Source organism: Gasterosteus aculeatus, chromosome 2, assembly GCF_964276395.1.
Source record: "Gasterosteus aculeatus chromosome 2, fGasAcu3.hap1.1, whole genome shotgun sequence".
Taxonomy (NCBI): Eukaryota; Metazoa; Chordata; class Actinopteri; order Perciformes; family Gasterosteidae; genus Gasterosteus; species Gasterosteus aculeatus.
In genome coordinates this window covers 2,577,359-2,597,522 of record NC_135689.1, presented here as the reverse complement: position 1 = coordinate 2,597,522, position 20,164 = coordinate 2,577,359, and the positions used below count along the sequence as shown (strand labels likewise).

The window sequence follows — 20,164 nt, the reverse complement described above, 5'->3', positions numbered from 1 at the left end:
AGACTCAAAATCAGGCCCGCTATTCATTGCAGCAGCGTGGAGATATGGAGGGGTCAGGGGATCCTTGGCTAGATCCTGCAATTGGTGTTAACCTTCTTCTCAGTTGCAGCATGCTTTTTGATATTGTTCACTGGATGTTTGAACATGCACAAAGTACGACAAACCCTATTATTAGTCCGCGATCATCCTTCTTAAACATATTTCTCCTCCTGTCTCTTGTATCCTGCTCCATGTACTCTACTTTTCTCAATTACAGTGTTCAAACTGTGGAGAGAGTTAACATGTGATTTTGTGCCGGCAACTCCAGACAAGGGAGCGCCATCATCGTATGCTGTGTTGAATGTATGGGCCTTCACTTTCAGAGACACGAGTGAACCCCCCGGACACAACAAAAAGAACAAGTATATTTTGGGCAAAGTACAACAAAACAATAAGTGGCGAAAAACTACCTTGTATCTATAGATACAATATTTTCCCAGTGATGTTACATGTTCCTAAAATTAAAAAGGCAGACATTCTGTCATTCTGTCCTAACTGTGGGAGTATATCCTTCCTCACTGGAGTATCCAAAGTAGCAGTAATAATGTCCCTTTGAAAATCAAATCCAAAAGATTCATCTTGCAGTTATGATCAAACAATCTTCAAATATCCACAAACTTTATACAACAGGCATATATATTCCTTTTCTGGCAGGACAACGTCTCGTTCTGCGTGTCTTTCAACAGGCCACAAAGACATTCTGAATGAAAACAGGATGCAAAAGCTGGAAATATTCTCTTGTAATTGAAGCAACATGTTTAATTCAAACCGTTCCGGTGTCATATATTCATGGATCCAACTAAAGCCCCAAAAGCCTACATAATCCCCATTATATGAGAACGCACAATAAATGCTCATCCCTGTTGTAAGCTGTGGTGTATTTTAAAACACATCTCTTGTCAGGAATGGATTTTCCTGACAACCATAAACAAGGTGGACTGTATTAAAAAGAATATATGACATCTCAAAACAACTGAGACATTGATGCTTGGGAACTCTTTAAAAATGAAAAGTTCAGAGTGTACATGTATCCATCTTAAATAAAATACTGGGGCTTAACATAAGCAAAGCAGCGGTCTCTGTCCTGTAACTTGAGGCACACTTCTGATTGTTCAAGCTAACAAAACTACCAGCACACACACACACAGACACACACAACTGCTTCTCTGCGGCTCACTCTCATTGTTTTGCACGTAGATTTTTTATTTATCTTGTCGATTTTTATTTAATTCTAAAGTGGAAGTGTCTTCTACGACTACAGCTTCTGCGTTATTTTTTTTACGACGCTGTACCGGCCACCAGTTAGCAGCTAACGGAAGCTAACGGAACCAACGGCACACATTGCTGCACCTCACCAGCCACCGCAACGTCTTTAGACTTTCTATCGTCTCTTTCTATCACCATAGATATGTACTGAAATAATTCATATATTTTGCACGCAAGAATTTACTGTACAACATTATTGAACGGTGGCATCTGTGTTGCAATCAAATTGATTCAACCTTGCAATAAATAATTTTACATATATTTGTTATTGATCTCAGAGTATGTCTGTGTTTTATGACTTTGCCATCTCAGAGATGCCAACAGCTAACAGGTTAAATAACACGCAAAACCAGAGAGAAAAACAAAAAGATTTAATCCAGAGTAAAAGACATTATACATTAAAATAGTAGTGCTATTATTTTTCACATGGACAGGATGCCACTGTCACATTTATGAATTTATATGAATTACCGCTTTGAAGAAAATGTATTAATGGTAAAATAGCGACTGTTGTTCAGTTGTCCGCGCAGTTTCAGTCTCATGAGATTGGAAAGTGTGATTAGTGCTACACATGGTCAACACGTTTTAGACACTGCACACCCACAGTGACAAATACTTGTGGCATCACATCAGCATAAAAAAATATGTGGTTTCCGGTAATGTTCATTCAATCGACCAAAATAAATGATGCTTGTAAACTATCTTAACAACACCCTGAGGGCAAAGAGTCTCAGCGGTTTCCTACGCGCAGAAAGAAAGACTTAAAGAAACAGGAAACACCCGTAAAACTCTCAGTTGATGCCACACAAACTACCTAAAATACAGTAGATTTATGTTTGCCTCTTAGAGAAGATTCATTAACACGCATTAAAGCACACAGCACACCTTTCAATGTACAGAAAGTTGATAAAGCACTTTTATAAAACATGTGCTTTACAAATTTTAAAACTAAAATCATTTGAGGTTACCAAAAATAAATAAGAATCGCCGAAAATATATTATGAAGGGTATTAGAGCCAATTGGCAACACTAAATATCACAAAAATCTAAATCGTATGGCTGCATTTGTGAGAAACTGAATTCACTAAAAGTAAATATTTCACTCGCTTAGAAGTTGTGTGGCTGAGTTTTGGATTTTCTTTCTTCTCTTCAAGAGTAGAGGATTAGTTGAGTCAACAATGGTTTTGATTTTGATCTGATCATAGTCCACTCTCATTGTTCGCACGGCGTTTGTCATTTCCTCCTGATAATAGAAAACACATCACTTTTATCGAACACAACAGGAAAGGAAAAGAAACACACATGTCCAGTTTCAAGTTTAGAGTGATGATCTCATCATGTGATGTTATGATATTTCTACAAGGGAACAGGACCATCATACATTCCCTCTCAACCCACTTCAGATGTTTGGATTGACAAAAACGATTGAGGAGGACCAGGTCTCACCTTCACCTTCTCCCAGACTTCCTGCTCCACCTGCAGCAGGTGGCCGGTGTGAAGAGGCGTCCGTGGGGCCTCCACGGGCCGCTGCACGGGGGAGCGAGAACACAGATAACTTTTCCACCAAATCATGCAAACGTCTCTGAAAAGCTGCAGGTGCTCAAACAGATTCGGCGTCTCACGTTGATCCAGGGATGGCTTACGAACTCGCCGATGGTCATCCTCTGGGTGGGTTCGGTTTTCAGTAAGTGGCAGATTAGCTGCTTAGCTGAAAACAGGGTAATCATCACCACCGTCATCCTCAAAACGATCACATGTGTCTCCTTGATTACGTGCCGTGCAGTAATCGCAATTATGTGCGAGACCAGTTTCCTGACTGTCACGAGTCTGCGTTCCCACGACAACAGTTACAGCTGCAACTGGGCTTGGCTTGTAAATGCCAAAAAAGGTACATGGCGTTTTCCCGGCATTGGCATCCAATAAAACACCGGTTTCATTTCCCTACCCACTCACCTTCCTCAGACACGTCGCTCCACTCCGGGGTGGGGAACTCGTATTGTCCATTACGGATCCGTCTTTTCATCCCTGGGGATATGGCCAGACCGTGATGTGAGAAAAAGGGAGGATATCCACTAAGTCTGAGTATATCAAAGAGAGAAAAATTTAAAATGTAATAAAAAAACTAAAATATTCTTTGGAACAATGTTTGATTGCAAGGTGAGAATAGTAAAAGAATCCCTGAAACACCCCGATTGACTTACAAAATATACATGATGACGCCTAGGGACCACATGTCGCAGGATCTGTCATACTTCTCAGGACCAAGAACTTCTGGAGCTGCGACAGTGTTAACAAAATATTTTAGATTTCGCACTAAAGGTCTAAAAGTTCAGCATCAAAAACGTGTCATATAAGTGCCGTTTTAAGGATTTTAACCACAAGTTCACAGGACATAACTTCTCATAACTTGCATTGGTCCATCGGAAGCAAACCATTAAATCACCCTTAAAGGGCAAAACACTCAGCAGAGAGAACGTCTCATTGTCTCAAAGCCGATCACACTGACCGATGGCCGGGGTTTCCACTCCAGGGAACTTTTGAAATTAATGTGGTTAAGACCATTTTAACAGTATTTGGCTCGAAAAGTAAGAAGCTAACGCTTATTTTAACACAGTTAAATCATCTGAATACATAACACAATAACTTTTATCAATAGTTTTACTGGATAGTTAGCTAAAAAACACCCTTGTTACGACCCTGACGTTAGCTTAAGTAGAGCTAAATGTTTGCTTTTCTTTTTTAACAATAAAAAAGAAAATATAAACTAATAAAAGTTTGATCTCATTTTAACTTTTTCCTCATGCAATACTATAAAATGTGCAGCTGTCAGTTTCTATATATTTCTTAATATTCAACCGGATTTAGTTACTTCCTGTGTCACATGTGGAGGTGTCTCACCGACGTAGTAGGGGGTAAAACAAGGTGTCGCTAAAGAGTTTGAGGCGGTGATTTCTTTGGCAAATCCAAAGTCTGTCAGCTTGAGGAGGGCATCCGGCCTTTTGGACGTGTACAGCAGGTTCTCTGGCTGAATAGAAAAACGGTAGATAGCTCATTGTCTTTTAATGCTAACGACACCACAAATTCAGTTTAAAATGTTTCATGTTCTTTAGATTAAACCCCTGGATCATAAAAGGGTCTTAATAGAGCCTTCTGAGTCGGTTCAAGATAAAACCCTTGGAAAATTAAATTATCTCAATAGAACTCTTTGGTGTCTAGATGAATCCCTTGGAACATTAAAGGCTCTCAATGAAGCTCTCCGGCTGGGTTCTAGATAGAACCATCGTCATCGTTAAAAGGTGAAAAGGATGGGACTTCCAGATAGGTCCCAGATGGTTTGAGGTATAATCCTTTCAGTTGAGTTCTAGCTAGAACCCTGTGAATAGGTTCCAGGTGGAACCTTCATAAAAGGTCTCGTTGCCAGGAAACGAAAAGCCTCCTGTGATGACAAGCCAAGAACCATCTATACTTCCATTTAGAAGCTTTGTTTCAATGTATTAAAAAATATAAATGTAACTCAGTGACAGAGAAAAGAACGCTGGATGAAACTCCTCCACTTGGACTTGTTTGCAACTCCGGCCGGACTTTAAATACTGCTGATTGTTCTACTTGGCTTTAAATATGAGTGAACGAACAGATTTTATTGGGTTAAGAATAATCTCATGTCACAGGCGTTGGCTTTCACACACACACCTTTAGCATTACCTTGATGTCTCTGTGAGCAATGTTGATGGAATGCAGGAAATGTGTGGCTTCTCCAATGCTTTTCATGATGTCAGAGGCCTCTGAGGGACACAAGGGAGTGAAGATGAACGAAGGAGTTCAACCACAAAGATTAAATTTTGAAAATAACATTGCGTGGTCAACACAGAAGTATTTCATATAAATAATTGCTGTGTCCTTCTTTTTTAGACATTCCAGTGATGCAGTTTGAAGACTACTGAGACTCCGGCCCATCTAAGTGAAGCGTGGGTCCATCTTAGATGCTTACTGCCCCCCCCATATGCCAAAGGGATCGTATCACCATGACAACGTCAAAGAATATGTACAATGATTTGCATTAAATGATGTATTCTATGCTCTTTACTCCCTGATTGGAACCTCTTCCAGGCTCTTTCCTCACAAGATGAGAGATACTTTCAGACTCTGTAAGGGGTCGGCTGACGTTGGAATTGAGCCAAGAGCTCTGTTTATGTTCTCAGGGGCCCTTCAGTTCCCGAGGCTCATCAAGCATCAGCCCAGCTGCTCACCGACCCTCCTCGCTGGCTCCAGAGAGCTGCCGCTGGTTTTTGAGGGTTTCCCTTGGTCTCGGTTGGCTGGTTGCTAGCGAGGTTTCTGGTAGCCAGCCGGGAGAATCGTTGGGAAAGTTTGGCAAAGGGTCCTCTGACTCTAGATTTTCTCTTGTGTTTTGGCTAGCTAGGGAGTTCAGTATTGTCTAAGGAAGTCTTTTGGGAAGTAAGCAGAGCTACATCGTTACCGCGGGAGCTTCGGTTATTGTTTTGGCCTCAAAACAAGATTCTGATGTTACAACCTCATATTTTGTTTTACTTTCTGTTAAAACAATGTTAATAATGACCCCGATATATTGCAGCTATCCTTTAGTTTTTAACCTTCAGCCAACATTAACGAGCTGTTACAGCTTGTGTACCCCAAGGCCCCACATTTCAATAAGAGCGGTGGCTCTCTTTCACAACCAGGAGAGGAATAATCAGCCAGAATAACATTCTGTAATTACCGCTCTATGAACTAGAGTTTATAAAGAAACAAGGTACGCGTCAATTCCAGTGTTACTGTCATTTTTAGTGCTACAACTAACTATTATTAATTATTATGCCGGCAGATAAAGTTAAAAAACCTTTCGTGAGTAATGACGAGCAGGATCAGCCTGCCCCTCTCCTCCAAATCGACCGTGGCAGGAATGCAACAAAGCAGATTATTAACTGCTCCAAAGAATCAAACCACACTGACCAACAGGAAGCAACTGGCAACAAAAGTCTCTTGGATTGTAACTTGAACTTGCTTAAGAAATTCTAAACGATTTCTTTACCTCTTTCTGTAAATGCATGATTCCTTCGGTCTTGGATGTGACTGAATAATTCTCCTCCATCCATGCTGAAAAAAAAAAACATCAACATAAATATAGTGGAAGGAATCTGTTCCGGCTCGTCAATGAAACACTGTTTCCTGGTTCAGCTGAGAGGGTCACAGAGGCGGCTGCTTATTACTAATTTAGGAATGAGAAATCACTGTTGCTTTAATAACCTCGGAGGAGTCAACAGGTTAAGTTCAAAACTTTGGAAATTACATATTTTGGACCAAAAGTTGCACCAGGCCTCCTCCAAGGTGACATGATTAAATGTCATGGAATACACTGTGTTCATATTATTTATTGCCTGATACTTTGCGCTGACGTATTGCGGATTAGATTTTGATCCTTTACTTGCCAGAACATTTTTTTTGTGTTTAATAAAAAAAAACCAATAAACTTCAAGAGTTCCTTTCTTTAACGCCGTCAACTTAAATCTAAAACAGCTGTAAACATCGGTCACTTAAAACGCAGCCGGTTTTATTGTTTACGGTCCGGATTGAATTATAACACAACATTAATCACATCCCACATTGCTTTATATCATTTTGTAACATTGGGCCTGGCCGTCGATCATGTGGACACCTGCCTAATGTCCCTCTCCGCTGGCGCGCATTAACAAAGCTAACACTGAGCGGTTGTGTTTCAAGACCACACACAGCATGAGAGGCACACACCACTCCATCACGATGAGGAGGCACTTCCTTCCATGGTAGATGTTCTCATAGACCCCTATGATGGGCACAATGTGGGGGCAAGGGGACACCCTCCAGTGGAGCTCCACCTCACGTCTGGCCTCTGGGCCGTCCTGCAGCATCTGAAACGTTCAATACATTAAAAAAAAAAAAAAAGATTAAAAAAATGAATCCGCGAAAAATGTCATGAGAGGACGCAAGTATTTTTTTAACAAGCAGAAATGCCCAAAAGATGTTTTTCTTTTTCGTAAATGACGGTAAACTTTATTCTAACAAAATAAGATGTTTTTGGAAATTTCAAAAAACGACCACGAGCATCATCATGATCTCCCCCCCCCCACCTTACAGGATCTACCGCTTTAACAGGACCTCAGCGGAGGTTTCAGAACGACAACTTATTAATACGGGTGTTTTTATTGGCTGTGATTCGGCAGCTCGTGAGAGAAAAACTGCTGATAATTCCTTTTATGGGATATAAAAAGTCCTATAAGACGTGTGAGTGAGCACACACTAGCGCTTATTGTCCAACAGATTACTGGAAAGAGCTTCTAAAATTCCCGATTGCCTGTTTGCCGACCACCGTGTTACGCACAAAACGTCACGTTCTGCTGGAATAAATAAAAGTTGTTTTTCTCTCTCGCGTACATTCGTTCGCGTCTCCTTCTTGTTTACTCCAGACTCCTTCACGTGCTCTCAGCGTGACACCTCGTCTCGTTGAGCTCCAGCAGCGTCATAATCTGTCGGGCATCTCATGCACGAGGCTACTTTTAGACACAGGCGCCCCCCCCCACCTCCTCTTCCTCGTGCTGGCCGGGGAGAGTCAACACTCGTCTTTGGAAGCAGACACCTCGCCCTGGCAGCAGAGGCCAGAGAGATGTTGGACAATATATATCATTCTCCTGATTTACGGAGCATAAATCAGAGCCCTCACAAACCCTTAAATTACCAGTTCCAATGAGAACAAAGATCTGCAACTCACATCAAACACCGGCGTTCACCCCACCTCTTGAACCCTGCTATGCCTCCGATTCTGCCTTTAAATCCAGATGTGACAGGGGTTACTCTGTACGCTCGGATATGCTTCACATGCGCCTCATCTCTTCGGGTCTTCATCCGGAGGAATGTGGTGCGGTGACCTATTGATCGATCTCCCTGAATGCAGGTACGTTACATTTATCTTCACGCGCAAACATTTGATTATTATGGGGTGAAGGGTTAGGGTTAGGACCACGTGTTTCTATTAAATAACCACATTCTCGGAGCTCCAGGACGGAGGGTTGAGATAACAGTACCTTCAGTGCGTACTTTGCCCCGCTCGCTCTGTGGAAAACCTCCAGCACGCGGCCATTGATCCCCATCCCGAGCACCTGGCTGGTCACACTGTAATCGTCTGTTATCACATTCCTTCTGATGTGAAGAGGGCCGGTAAACGCCTCCCCAAAGCGCTGTGGGAGAGGCGCGGGGTCAAGGTGGAGGTGCTGCTGCTGGTGGTGGTGCCGCTGGCCCGGGTGGAGCTGATTCGACATGCCTGCTGACCCGACCGAAGGGCGCGCGTCCCCGTCTGCTCACCGCGGGACCGACTGTGGCTCGTGTTGCTGTCCCTGCAGGAGATAAGCCCCCGACACGAGCAGGGACAGCTGCCCCCTCCCCCACACCCACCCACAGCCCCCACCCCAAGTCCTCCACCAGCAGCCGAGTGGCTGTCCGGGAAAGTCTGGTTTCATCTGAGACTGTCAACAGGCCGCCGGAAAACTTCCTCCTGGTGAACATATCAAACGTTTAATGAACTCAATTAACCAATCAGGGGACGAGCGGATGGGGGCGCCCCGCTCGTGGCCGAGGACGGGGCTGCTGCTCTATTTGTGACCCAACAGGGAGAATAGTTTGACTCTAAATATTAGGCTCCCCGATTGGAATAAAGAAATATCCAAATCTCAGTTTAATTGGTGAATATATTTGTCTCGTTTAAAGGGGTCGAGCAGCCACACCTGCAGGTCAGAGGCGGCCGGCTTCCCGCTGACATCTTGTATCATTTTAATGAATCTAAGGCTCCTGAAGATATAATGAAGAGGTCACGAAATGACGCCTGAGCAACGGAGGAAGGGGAGCAGTAATTCTGCTGCACGGACCTTCATCGGACAGAACGCTCCGTCCCGGCAGATGAAATGTCAGGTTTGATGATCTCAATATAATACGAGATCATCAAACCTGACATTTCATCTGCTTTTTCCACTTAAGCACAACAGAGCCACCGCTGTCTCTTTTTGTTTTCTTACCTCATCCATCGTACATACCACATCGTCCGTAGTGCTCCTTCTCCTCTTTAATCCTCTCTAACACGATGCCAGCACACCACCAGGCGCTGTCAAAGCAAAAGACCGCTGGTTTCTCGGCTCGGTGGAATTCCTCAAAGGTTTCTTTGTTGGGATTCTTCCTTTTTTGCACATTTTATTGGTAATTAACATTGAGCGCTTTGTCGGTCCTTCCGTACTTATATATGTATGTGAATAGAAGAGGAGCAGAACAGACATTCCTAATTAAAATGAACGAGTCAGACTCTAAATAAAGTAAAGTACAACAAAATTGGCCTAAGAATGAACTTAAAGTAGCCAAAGTAAAATGACTCATGTATCACTTTGATCTCGCAGCAAGTAAAGATGGGGTTGATTTTCTTTGTTTCTTCCGTTACATTAAAAGAAATACCAATTTCATACATTAACTGTGTGCAGATGTCCTTTGTTTCCGCGCTCTTTCTGCTGAATGATGACGTCATAGTTTGAGATATCCAGCGGTGTGGTCCCGTTACGTAGAATGGATTTACTCATGCCCAATATACGTCTTACAATCTTACAGTTGTACCACTAAAAGTACCTGCTTACATTCCAGGGAACAAAATTCAGCCACGAAAATGTCCATCTGGACGTGGGAAGAAGATTCAAAGGGAGATAATCGAATGGATGTTTTCGGGCCAAAAAGTCATCTGGATATTTTGGAGAGGAGCGTTTTTTGAGTGTGCGTGACACCTTTGTCTGTTTGTGATGGCGTGCAGACTTGATTTTTATTAAGACAGAAAATGGCACACATCAAACGCACAATCTGGAAAAGCCTGAATTAAAACTATTCAGCAGACAATGCCAGCGATGACCGATGAATGTCCAGACTCAAGAAACAGATGATGCACATCAATATATAGGATTGTAAATATGTGTGAGCCGTTCTCTGTCATTTAAGGACTTCTCTGTGGTTCTGGAAAGGGGAGAAAAAACTGCTCAAATCGGCCATCAACAAAACCTCCCCCGGAGAAAGAAAACGCATCTTTGATCATTTATTTGAAGGTTTGTTCTCAAGAATTCCATAACAATACTCAATAAAAAAAGACGGACGATATGAATTGGAATATTAAAAAGAAATGTGGTTTTCCCAGTTGAATTATTGGAACATACTACAATGTATCTAGCCACCCCACGGTTTGGCTGTACAATTTCTGCCAAAAGCAGCATGTGTTCCTTTAACATCTGGATGAGGCTGCACATAATGGCTGCACATTAAGAAAGTAATGTGTATGTAAAGCAATAAGTAAAGTAAAAAAGTATATCGCACAGAAAGGCTGATATTTTGCCAAAATAAATGATGATTTACAGACGTCCTGTTCATTTTATATTGTTGACACAATATATACGTAATGTTTTGAAGAACAAGGGCATTGTAACACCCAGTGTCTTCACGTATCCCCTTTCCCTCCTCATCACCACAGACCTCCACCTCAATAAACTCCATGCTGCTTTTTTCAACATCTGTTTCCCTCCCTTTCATCCTGGAACGGGATGCGATATCCTCTCAAAACATTCCCGACTGGACCCAATCATACAAGTACCAAGTCCAAAGGTCTTGTAATCATTCATATAATGAGTACTCTTTTTTTTTTTAAACATACAACGAAGACCACATTCTCTCACTTCCACCCTTCTGCGGGGCTCGTTCGGATGGCGGAACCTAAAAGTTGAGGCGGAAGAGTTTCATGTCGGACATAAACACGCGTCGGACCACCAACGTAAAATAGCAATTGAACACATTTCGCGAGGCTGTCGCGTCGTGAATCAACCTGTCGCGGCAGGTGTTCCCCTTGCGACAGGATGTTCGCCAGGCAGTTTCGAGTCAAGTCCAACACCGCCATCAAAGGTTCGGACAGGTGAGCCGCGCGTCGCGTGTCCCCTGACCGCAGGACGCCGTCATAACCACCGGTCACAGCGGGAGGTTCCGTTATAGCGAACCGAGCCAACTATTCTGGAATCATCGCTGAAACACATCTTACTAGAATACTGCTAAATGCATCTACGAGGACATATCATGTATACGTCATGTATGTAACTGTATAGTCGCTCAGTCCCGACTCTTGTGTGTTCATTCTCATGTTTACCCACAATTCAGCGGGCTCGGAACACTGTGTGATAGAAATAACATTTAGTTAGAAAACGACAATCGGACCAAGATGCAATTTATATGTGTTTTAATTATTTTTTAAACGCTACGGCACATGCAATCAATAATTTGTTATCGATAATCAGTTGTTAAATCTGTGTTGCCTTTATGATTATGTAACGAGAACGCTGTGTCCAGCAGAACAGAATCCCGGCAACATGCTTCCTGTGTACGTCGCCGTGCGGCGATCCGGTGGACTGAGAGTGGCTGTTTTTCCCCTTTTCAGGAGGAAGCTCAAAGCGGACGTTTCCGCGGCCTTTCCCTCGCTGACTGCCGACGAGCTCTGCGAGCTCATCCCCAACAAAGAGGAACTCAACGTGGTGAAGATCTACGCACACAAGGGCGACGCCGTCACGCTTTACGTTCTCCACAAAAATCCGCTGTTCTTTGAGCTGGAGAAGCGACTTTACCCGACAGGTGATGACTCGACCGCGGCGATCCCGTTACGCTGGCATCATCGGACGGGCTCCTCCTCGCACGCACTTCTTCTAACGGCGCATTGTCACTTTCCTCTCTTCAGTCTACGTGCTCTGGCGCCACCCTGCTCTCCTGCCGACGTTCAGGACGTGGCCTCCGGTGCTTGAGAAGTTGATCGGAGGAGCAGGTACGCTTCTTTACCCGAGAACGCTCGATGACCCCGTGTGGTCATTTGCCGCCTCTCAGGGGAGTCACGTGGTGATGAAATCCTACATCGAGATGTCCTGACGCACGACGGTCACGGCGAGCAACTCAAAGTTCATACGAATACCCGAGTGTGATTCAATCAAACTATTATCTGAATCTTTTTGTCCATGTTTCTTTTCTCTAAAAATTTCAGTTGCACAAGAGTTCTTAATAGGATTTGTCGTTCACAGTTGAGTTATGACATGAACTAAAGATTCCGGCAGTAATTTGCCCTGATGAATTAAATCTTTCTGTTTTTCCCTAAAAGATCTCATGCTGCCGGGCGTGGTGGCGCCGTCAGGCGGCCTCCCAAACGTGAAGCGAGGCGACTGCTGCTCTGTCACCTTGGTGAACAACAGGTGAGTTATTGCAACATGTTCCCAGAAGCAAAAGACGTCTGCAAAGCGCTCATCGCGGACTTTGACTGTGACACCGGCGGCGGGTTTTGCAGAGCTCCGGTTGCCGTCGGCAACGCCGCGTCGTCCAGCGAAGAGATGCTCAGCGCGGGCATGAAGGGGAGAGGAGTGTGCGTTCTCCACGCGTACATGGATCATCTCTGGCGAGTTTTATTTGCCCTCATAACACTGTTAGCAGGCGTCGCCTCACGCACAGCTGCCTCTCTGTAACAGGATTCGCCATCGGGCCCGTAAATTAGCCTGCATGTTTTTTCTTTTAGGGCTTTTGGAGATAAATCGGGTCCTCCTTCTTTCCCGGATGCAGAGGGCGAAGGGCAAGAGGCGAATGGAGAGGATTATGAGGTCGATGACACACAGGAGGAGGCTGAGAGGTGCGAGGAGGAGGAGGAGGAGCAGCTTTCAAGTGAAAAGGTCAAAGATCAGCCCTGCTGCGGTAGTGAGGCGCTGAGTCTGGCCGTGCAAGAGGAGCAGAGGGCCGATGAGGAAGAGGAGGCAGATCAAGAAGACCAAAAAATGCCACAAGGTACCAGACACGGTCACGCCTCGCAGCTCATTAGTACAAAGGATCCCAACTCATTAAAGTACATTCCACCGCGGCCTCCATGGCCTCGTTATCGCCCCTGATTCAAATCAAGCGGATGCATTCTGCAGCCAGACGAGCGTCCGGCCGCCGTTAATTCGGTGGGGTGATGGTCTGATGTGACCCGGGTCCCACTCTGATATCCACAGAGACCATGGATGCTCTGCTGTTGCAGTGTTTTCTCCACGCGCTCAAGAGGAAGGTGAAGAAAGCCGAGCTCCCCCTGCTGACCAGCACGTTTCTCCGCAACCACATGTTCTCCTGCTGGTAAAAGTTCAGTTGCACTTTTGTTTTTTGTTTTCCTTTGGGACTTTTGAGAAGAGAAATTGAATGTATTACTGAAAACATCTGGCGTTGTTTCAGCCCGAGTGGAAAGCAACTTGACATCAAGAAATCCAGCTATAAAAAGGTGTGCTGAATGTACAGAATGGTAATGTCATACATCGGCCATCAGTAAGGGCGAAAGTAACCCCCCCCTCTCCCCTCCATTAGCTGTCCAAGTTTCTTCAAGCCATGCAGAAGCAACATAACCTCATTCGAGTGAAAGAACTGACCAAGGGAGTGGAGAGCATCGTGGAGGTGGACTGGAACAATAAAGAGTGAGCCGAGCAACGTCTCAACCTGAGAGATTCAGCGCGCCCACGTCCAGCCTGACTCCCCCTTTGGTTTCCCCCCTTCTTTCTTATTCCAATAAATCTTTACAGGCTGCGTTATTTCAAAGTTGTCGAGGAGACAAATGGCGACGCGGCGACGGCGGCGGCGGCGCAGGACGGCGGGGAAGCAGAACCTCCTTACCACCCTCCCGAGATCACCACGCTGTACTCCGTGTCGGCCCGGCTGGAGCCGCTCTTCCTGGACGCCAACAAGAGGTGTGTTTTGTTTATGCTAACCCCTGCCTCTGGTTGCATGCACACGGACCAGGTCTCCGCATGGACAACCCCCGATTCCTGGTCATTAACCTGCTGTTTCCCTGTTTAATGGACTGGTGCCGGTGCTGGATGCCCGATCGGCTCCTTGAGGTTCGCTCGCCACGGAGAGTTTCCCACTATTCGCTTCTCATTTGACCAATTCTAGAAAAAACGGACCTGACAGCCACGAGTAGCTGTTTTGTACGGGATGTATTTTCTTTAGGTTTGTGTATTCTAGAGGTCCATGTAGATCAGGGCCTGGGAACTATTCCAGGCTAAAGGAGAAGCTGCTCTTTGTGCTTTCTACCCGTCACCTGTAGAATAGTCCCTCCGTGCATGTGGTGAATCCAATGACACTGTAAACTGAAGCTGTGCACATTTATTCCTGTGCTCTCGTCTGCTTTCATGCCCCATACAGGAAAGGAACGATCCTGCAGCCTGCTGAAGTGAGACACATAGTCACAGAGTATGTGAAGAAGAATGAGCTGGTGGATGAAAATAACAAGAAGTGAGTGGATACTAAAAGAACCAAGAGGTTATGGTTGTCCAATGTTGTCTCACAGTGGAACTGCGCACAAGCTAAAGGAGACGCTCATGGGATCTTTTAGAATCCTTGTTTAATTTCAATCAAAGCTGATCTTTTTGATCAGTAGTAGGAAACGGAAGAGAAAATGTATAATTATCTGCGTAATAAAGGAAATTAGATCTCGGTATCTAAAGGGCGTACAGCCTAACAAGGCAGCATGCTTCCTGTTAGATGCCATCCATCAAGTATGAGTGGTTCCTACCAACCCCCCCCCCCCCCCCCTCTCCTCTCTCCGTCCCCTGTTCACAGCTACGTCACCGTGGACCCGACGCTGTGTGACTGCCTGTTGGAGAAGTCGGAGTACCAGGAGGTCCAGTCTCTTAAGTGGGACGACCTCTTCGGCAGGTAAGGACTTTGCTTTGTGAGCTTCACGGTCGCACAAGAGGCCTCAAAAGCCCTCGTAGGACCACGTGGGGCTTGAAGGAGCTGCAGCGAAAGGACAGGAATTGTTTTGTAAGAAAGCTCCGACTCACACCGTGATGCCTTTTTATCTTTTTATTTAGACTACCCCGGGTTTTTTTGTAGTGGGGCTTTGTGGGCTGTGATTCCCTTTATGTAGGAATGTTCTTTTTCAAAAAGACGTTCCCCATTGTTGATGTTCCTCAAGGTCGTAAGGTCACTTACACCTCAACATTCCTGCTCTTTACGTGAAAGCGAAGCTACAAGCTTCTCTGTTAGCGCGGTGGTCCCTCGGCCCTCTGACCTTCGCAGCCCCCTCGTCTCCGCAGGGCGCTGGGAAAGATGGCCGAGTGCTATGAAGTCGTGTTCCCCGGACATGCACCCGTAAGAAAGAAGGGCCACATGGAGCCCATCGACGTCTCCGTGGCTTCTCGGGGCTCCAATAAGAAGGTGAGAGCCCGTTAAAAGCGACCCCATAAACAACCAGCTGTATCAGCACAGACTCAACATTCCAAAACAGCGGCGGCGCAGGAAGGATTGGAGCTACGTGCTAACTTCAATATGCTAACATGCTGCTTGTAAACCTGTATCCTGCCCGTTAATGACCAACGCGGTTTCTCTCCCCGCCCAACGTCAGCCAGCAGATGCTGCAGTGTTTGAGTAACCATAGTAACCGCCGTAGCCGCAGCATCGTTGCCGTCGACATCGTTTCTTGTGCGCCGCCTGCAGGTGACTCTGATAAAGAACCTGGACGCGTACGGTCTGGATCCCGCCGCCGTGGGCGCCGCATTGCAGCGCCGCGTCCAGGCAAGCTCCGTCCTACAGCCCGTCCCCGGGTCCAAGGACAAAGTCGTGGTGCAGATCCAAGGCAACCAGATCCACCAAGTTGGCCGTCTGCTGACGGGTAATGAGCACCGACCGGATCACATCCAGCGAGATCCGCCAACTTCTTCACCTGTGCACGTCTAATGTTTTGTTTCAATTGCAGATTATTATCAAATTCCTCGCAAGTACATCCAAGGACTCGACAAAGCTCCGAAAAGTGGAAAGAAGTAACGTTTAAAAACTGTATTTCAAACTCATTTAATAAAGGTGATCACTGCTCTCCTGCAGATTCATGTGTGCACTCACTTTGTTTTGATATGTTGATCTGATTTGGCTCCCAGATTATTAGATTAGGTTTTCTGATCATTTAAACCAGAGCAGCGTTGTTTCCCTGCAAAGGGATCTGATGCAGAAAACGTCAAATGTTCAACCTTTTTTTCCCAGTTTAGTGATGTGTCCCCAAAAAAAATAAACAGTTTCTAAAAATGTCTAGTCCAGTAAAAAAAGGAGGGGAAATGCAAATAGAGAAATACTTTTAGAATAAGTCAGTGTTTTGTACGCTGCTGCGTAGGATTTGTTTAGTCATCGAATCAACTTCAAATGTTAAATGTTGTGGTGTCCAAAGGTGTCGTATCGGTTTCAGGGATGTTGTATTGTGGTAAAAGAAGGAATTTGGCAATCAAGATCTCTTTTTGTCTCCCTCAGCCACCAAAGTGAAAGAAGATCTCAGTGGATAAAGATGATGCGCTCATCTGAAATGTCCTTCAGAAGCCAACGACGAAGTAGCTTAAACCAACATTCTCCCTGATGACCAAAGAGTTTAATGTCTGATTGTAAATCTATGAGAAAAAAAATAGTCTCTGGACAATTCTCTTTTATTTATTCCCTCAACAATATGTCTCAATCTCTAGTTTCAAGTCTTCTTCAACGCAGCATGATGTTGAATTAAAAGCATGACGTCCAATAAAGCTGATTCTGATTCAGTACACGAGTCAATTAGACCGCAAATAGACCTTAAAGCGGAGTGCGCTTTAGGGCGGGGCTTGTGAGATTGACAGATCTCTTCCTCTCTGGAAGTCGTCTCTTTTTGCTCTTTCACGGTGTTTCATCTCCATGCAAGTTTATTAAAACATTCTTCTCTCTTAGGCTTCACTTCGCGTGACTTTAGCGTGCGTCAAACCGATCACGTGAATTTAACCCAAGTGCGTCAGACCCAAAGAGGCGCCGCTCACTGGTCGCCATCCCAACGGCTCCCACACGCGTGGCCGCCAATTACTGACGTCACCCGGAGACGTGCCGCTCAGCTTCCGGCTGTCCAGGTCCGCTGGGGTTCATGTTGTTGGTCCGAAATGGGTGCAGATTCGCAAGAAAGGCTGTACAGTACTGACTCTCCGGTCTCCTTTACGCGTGCATTTAAAGAAAAGAGGTTCGGCCTTCATCTTCTATGAATTATGAGTATCCTTATGAAGCGGATCAGAGAAACCGCTCGACTCGATTCAAAGGAAGTCGTTTTAATGAGAAGTTCTGTGGCCGTCCTGCAGAAGGTCAGAGCCTGCAGCTGCAGGGATGGAAATGCTCTTGTGAAAGGCCTCTTTGTGCCGCTCACAGCGGGTCTGGTGGCCCCGTTTACACTTTACATTTTACTTTTTTGATCTAACATAAACGGTCTATGCAAATGTGCAATATTTGCATTTTTTTGTTTTGATTTTTTTCCAAAGAGTGAATCTTTGCTTCCTTTAAAGCACAGTTGATTAAACCAGCATCTGCTAGGTAGTATATAGATAAAAACTACTTAAAGCTTCACAGTCAAAGTTGCCTTTGCTCTCTGCTGCAAATGCTTCACTTTTGCAAGTATAAATTAATCCATTTAATTGACAATTATTGTAATCAGAAGTTTAGAAAAACAGAGCTTCCCACGATCCATTTTCCTTCAAATTCTGGCACCTCGCTACCCACAATGCAACTCGACCGCCGAAATCCGGTCATTTCTGCAGAACGGTGCTCGCTTTGCTCTCGTTGTCATGGAGACGTCCACCGTCCAGAAAAAGCAAAAGCAAAATAAAACAAGAGTTGAAAAAGCAGCAGACAAATATAACATGTGTTCATTTGTCCAAATGTGATAATCATTTTGCTGCTTTCAGGGTCGTGTTGTGTCTCCCGTTCAAACCAGTCTCACTGACAACTCGAACCATGGGCCAGTTCCATTTAGCTGAGCCGAGGCCCCTCCAGCATCGTGCACACGTCATAATACCGAAGGGCACTTGAACACAGCACAGCTGTCTCTACTGGGGCCAAACAGGAAGCCTAAAACCACGACAACAGAGAAGACAAATGGTATTAAGACCATAAATGTGTAAACATATTACTGCACACATTATTATTAATATCCACCTGTTTGACTATTAACACAAAAGTCACAAACACCGAATATACTTTACTGTTTGTATACTACAAAGAAATGAGGTAGTAATGTGCACTCGCCCCCCCCAGCTTGACTTTAATGGGCTGTAGAAAGTGATAAAAACACTGAGCGACCATCTGCCAGGAGGCGCCGCCAAGCGTCTCCGTGTCGCCACCCTTCGACCTTTTTTTTCCGCCCGCGCCAGTTCTTCGTATAACATTCCGATCCCGTCGGTGTCATCGCATCGCGGCTTCCGCCGAGCTGCTTGAGTTGCAAAACGCCTTCGTCCCGGGCGGCTCGGTCGAGGGGAAGCTGCTGAAATGGAAATGGAACACGACGAATGGAAAATTGAAATCAGGAGTTCAAGGAGGACGGATGACTGAGCTGGCAGTTGTGCACTTTTACACCGGCGCTCGGCACATTCCCCCCAAAATGCAGAAGAGAGACCTTTGTGTCTTTGAGCGGGGACGACAGAACTGATCGTAGATGCTGATAAATACTGAGCTGAGGCCTAATCTGCAGTGGGACGTTCCCATTATCTAAATGTTCGTGTTTACTGGGGATCTGAATTGGATCAGCGCTGCTACGCGGTTGACCTTTGGGAATTAACCTTCCGGTCTGGACGGTTTTCTTTTATCCCTAATATCAAGTTGTGTGTGTCCTCCGTCTGTCTGAACTTTTTAAGTTTTAGACCTCTGAGACAACCCGATCAAGCAGCCTGCACGTATTTAACATTTAAACAGTTATAATTCTCTCTCTTTGTCTCCGTCTCTGTCTCTCTGTCTGTCTGCGTCTGTGACAAATAAATACATTGTGCAATAAATTGTGTTATTCGTGTTTCTGTTTTCATCAATGCAGCTCCAGATTAACTGGGATTGTCTCATCTGTCGGCACCACTGAGGTCAGTTCTGACTCGCGCTTCCAGCTGCGTCCCGGTTTTGACCCGCAGAGACTCCTGCTGCTGTGGCTTGTGCTTTGTGAGGACTCAGTCAACACACGGCTCTATTTTGGATTTAATCTAATGAACAAACCATCAAAAAGTCCTCCGACTCATTCGACTTGATCGCCGAGCCCTCGAGGCAGCAGCAGGTCTGCAATCTATAAAGTTTTCTTGAATACAGCATGATGTCCGTTTAGTGGATTATGGTCCAATAGAAATAAAGCAGGACATATTTTAGGGCCTGGCTACCGTGTGATTGGCAGGTCGCTGCAGCCCCCGCCCCCTGCACCTTCCAGACACACAGAGGTTGTGTTTATTGCTGTCTCTGTTTTTATATTAATAGTATCATCTCATCATGCTGGTAATATCGTTATAATTATAATGCGATTTCCCTGTGATGACGTTGTTGCTCCATCGTTTCCATGGTTGTGCGTCTGACCCGAAAGGACAAACAAAAAGGAGCTCATGAGGAGCAGAAGTGATGTAAATCTCCTTCAGATGCACGCGGCCCGTTGCCGCGGTAACGCGGGGTTCAGCGGATCTGCAGGGCTGACGGAGGGTCCAGCATTCACACGTAGGCTTCCAGAGTCCTTACAGACTGCACACGGGGGATCTGGGCCCCCTGAGACCTGCACCCCGAGGACAAAGCCGGGCTCGCTGGGGTGTTTTACCAGCAGCAAATAAGACTTGTGGTTCCGGCGCGGCGCAGATGTTACGTAAGGCTGTAAGCCGCTGGTGAAGAAAGATGTTTTCTGAAATCTCCATTTGGCACGCAGGGCGCCGGTGACTCCGGGGGCCATTTTAGGCGGATTGATCTCGCCTTTCCTGTTCCGGCGAGGTCCAACTTTTTAGCCTTTTTTGTTTTTACCTGCCGCGTTTCAACG

General features: G+C 45.3%; 2 protein-coding genes across 7 annotated transcripts; one reads left to right on the top strand and one right to left on the bottom strand.

The window, feature by feature from the left end:
* Positions 1–1,661: 1,661 nt before the first annotated feature.
* Positions 1,662–8,677, bottom strand: LOC120829843 (MAP kinase-activated protein kinase 2). Of its 4 annotated transcripts, none has more exons than XM_078082679.1 (10): positions 8,376–8,677; positions 7,066–7,205; positions 6,350–6,414; positions 4,996–5,087; positions 4,204–4,330; positions 3,507–3,582; positions 3,259–3,383; positions 2,928–3,013; positions 2,752–2,860; positions 1,662–2,548 (listed from the first exon to the last, which is right to left on the bottom strand). In XM_078082679.1, exons 1-10 carry the CDS (start codon positions 8,607–8,609, stop codon positions 2,505–2,507), a joined length of 1,098 nt encoding a protein of 365 aa, XP_077938805.1. In that variant the 5' UTR covers positions 8,610–8,677; the 3' UTR covers positions 1,662–2,504. The 4 variants fall into 4 exon arrangements, with proteins under 4 accessions (XP_077938805.1, XP_077938801.1, XP_077938808.1 ...); XM_078082675.1 differs by having other exon boundaries at positions 2,752–2,832; positions 8,376–8,675; XM_078082682.1 differs by having other exon boundaries at positions 5,008–5,087; positions 8,376–8,675.
* Positions 8,678–11,088: 2,411 nt separating this feature from the next.
* On the top strand, positions 11,089–16,226 carry eif2d (eukaryotic translation initiation factor 2D). Of its 3 annotated transcripts, none has more exons than XM_040194147.2 (15): positions 11,089–11,272; positions 11,789–11,979; positions 12,083–12,166; positions 12,494–12,584; positions 12,677–12,784; positions 12,902–13,164; positions 13,371–13,488; positions 13,585–13,630; positions 13,714–13,820; positions 13,926–14,090; positions 14,548–14,637; positions 14,965–15,060; positions 15,444–15,564; positions 15,844–16,018; positions 16,103–16,226. In XM_040194147.2, the coding sequence occupies exons 1-15, from the start codon at positions 11,217–11,219 to the stop codon at positions 16,168–16,170; spliced, it is 1,779 nt and encodes a 592-aa protein (XP_040050081.2). In that variant the 5' UTR covers positions 11,089–11,216; the 3' UTR covers positions 16,171–16,226. The 3 variants fall into 3 exon arrangements, 2 of the variants coding, with proteins under 2 accessions (XP_040050081.2, XP_040050084.2); XM_040194150.2 differs by having other exon boundaries at positions 11,093–11,262; XR_013451145.1 differs by having other exon boundaries at positions 11,099–11,272; positions 15,752–16,018.
* The last annotated feature ends 3,938 nt before the right edge of the window (positions 16,227–20,164 follow it).